The sequence below is a fragment of the Pteropus alecto genome, unplaced genomic scaffold (genome assembly GCF_000325575.1).
Source record: "Pteropus alecto unplaced genomic scaffold, ASM32557v1 scaffold88, whole genome shotgun sequence".
Taxonomy (NCBI): domain Eukaryota; kingdom Metazoa; phylum Chordata; class Mammalia; order Chiroptera; family Pteropodidae; genus Pteropus; species Pteropus alecto.
Genome location: NW_006494611.1, coordinates 2,565,201 through 2,567,245, shown reverse-complemented (window position 1 = coordinate 2,567,245; position 2,045 = coordinate 2,565,201). Strand labels below are relative to the sequence as shown.

The 2,045-nt window shown below is 37.2% G+C and overlaps 1 protein-coding gene across 1 annotated transcript in view; it reads left to right on the top strand.

The window, feature by feature from the left end:
* The window catches only part of PARL (presenilin associated rhomboid like), a 45,042-nt gene that overhangs the window by 37,410 nt on the left and 5,587 nt on the right, over positions 1-2,045 (top strand). The window contains exons 8-9 of the mRNA XM_006925768.3: positions 1,788-1,889; positions 2,038-2,045. The exon at positions 2,038-2,045 is cut by the window's right edge and continues 90 nt beyond it. Coding sequence (XP_006925830.1) covers positions 1,788-1,889; positions 2,038-2,045 — 110 coding nt within the window. The remainder of the gene's footprint in view (positions 1-1,787; positions 1,890-2,037) is intronic.

Sequence of the window (2,045 nt, the reverse complement as noted above, 5' to 3'; positions counted from 1 at the left end):
TACTCAGAAATAGCATCCATTGATCATTCTAGGTCATTCTAGGTTGAATCAATTTTTACTGTGATGGTTTTTGTGAGGGCAGAGATGTACATCTCATTAGCTTTCCCTAATGTTAACATCTTCCATAATCATGGCTCACTTATCAGAACTAGGAAATTAACATTGGTCCAGTACCATTAACTGCAGACTGTATTTGATTTCCCCAGCGGATCCATGGTGTTCTTTTCTTTTTCTTTTTTTCTTTTTTTCTTTTTTTTGCATTGTAGGATACTACATTGCATTTAATTGTCATGTCTTTTTAGTATCCTCTAGTCTGTGAGGGGTAGGGGTTCTCAGTCTTTCCTGTCGTTCATAACCTGATACTTTTGAGGAATTGTGAGAAGATATTTTGTAGAATGTCCCTCTTGAGAATTTTACTATATTTAATAAGTAACTAAGATTTGTCTTTACTAAGAATTTTGGTAGAAGACAGCTAAACTAAAGTGACTGCCTCCTTTTGCTTTCTTCCTGGTCAACTTCTTTGTATTTTTGCACTTTACCCTCTGACCTCTAGGCTTCGTTCAAGCTGTTTTTCTGCCTAGAACACTTTCCCCATCTCCTCCCATTTTACCTAGCCAACACCTAGTCACACTTCCCTGCAGAGTTTGATGTTACTTATTAACCCTGAGCTCTCCCTTCCGTCTGCTGGTATAGCATGCTGTACTTCCCCATCATAGCTGATCAAATGTGGTTGGTTTTACTTCTTTGTCTTTTCTGCCACTATGTAAGCTCCCTTGAGGCAGAGAATATATGTTTCATTCTCTGTATTGCCAACATGTAGCATAGCACCTGATACATAGTAGGACTCAAGCATTTGAATGCATGATTATCATGAGATTTAATGTGAATTAGGGATTATGATCCAGTTTCTCAAGTATTCTACCATTTAGTGGAATTGGGAACATGTCTAACATTAAGAAAGTTTAGTTAAATTAGCATAATTTATCCAGGAGGTATTTCATAGCCATTATAAATTTAAATTAAGAAGATTTCGTAATGTGGGAAAGCACGTATGATAAAAGAAAAAAACTTTGTACAATAATTATAATTCAGCTATAACAAGAAGTGTTTGATTTTTTGATCAAAAGATTGCAAGGTTTAGATTCTTATTCTCTAATACAAGGTTGTTGGGTGAAGTGCTGCTCAAGTACTTAGGTGGAAGCATGTATGTATGTATGTGGCTGCGAGGATGCTGTGAGGGGCAGGCCCTGCAGGGCCATGAGATAAACATGGCATGCTTTCCTGGAGCAGAATATTTGCTCAAAGGTTTTAAGGAAAATGTTTAGTTTTATTATGAAGTAGAATGCAAATTTCCTGTGATTTTTTTTAAAAGATAAAACATGCTTATAAGAAATTTACACATGTAGGTTTCTTTGGGCAAATTTATGCTCACTCATTCTGATTGTGGGGGCTTTGTTGAGGTTTGAGAAGTGCTTTTCTCTTAGTCATTTGATGAAATGATGCATTTGGCATGTTTTACACTGTCCCTGAAGTTCATTAAGCGCTCACATGCTGGTTGTTCCATATCTTATTGCCTGTAGTTACATCCTTTCCAGGTGGTTACTGTATGATGGACTTGGAGGCGCTTTGCCTGATATTTTGTATATTAATAACTGAAAGTTTTTAAGCTTTGTGCTCACCTTTGGCTTATTAACTTTCTGGAAAAAGTGTTGCTGCTTTAGACTTTGTAGTTACTAAGCAGTTGCACATTCAGAGTTTCACATTTTCACCCATGTGTTAATTTGCAGTCGGGTGCAATCATGACGGTCCTTGCAGCTGTCTGTACTAAGATCCCAGAAGGGAGGCTTGCCATCATCTTCCTTCCAATGTTCACATTCACAGCAGGGAATGTGAGTATATTTACGATGTGAAGTGTGGGGACAGTGATGATATTTCTATATTGACTAAATTCTTGGCCTTAAATTAGACATGTTAATGCCGGAGGATTGAAAGTTGTAACAGTTCTGTTCTCTTTTGTTGGTTTGCAGGCCCTGAAAGCCATTATT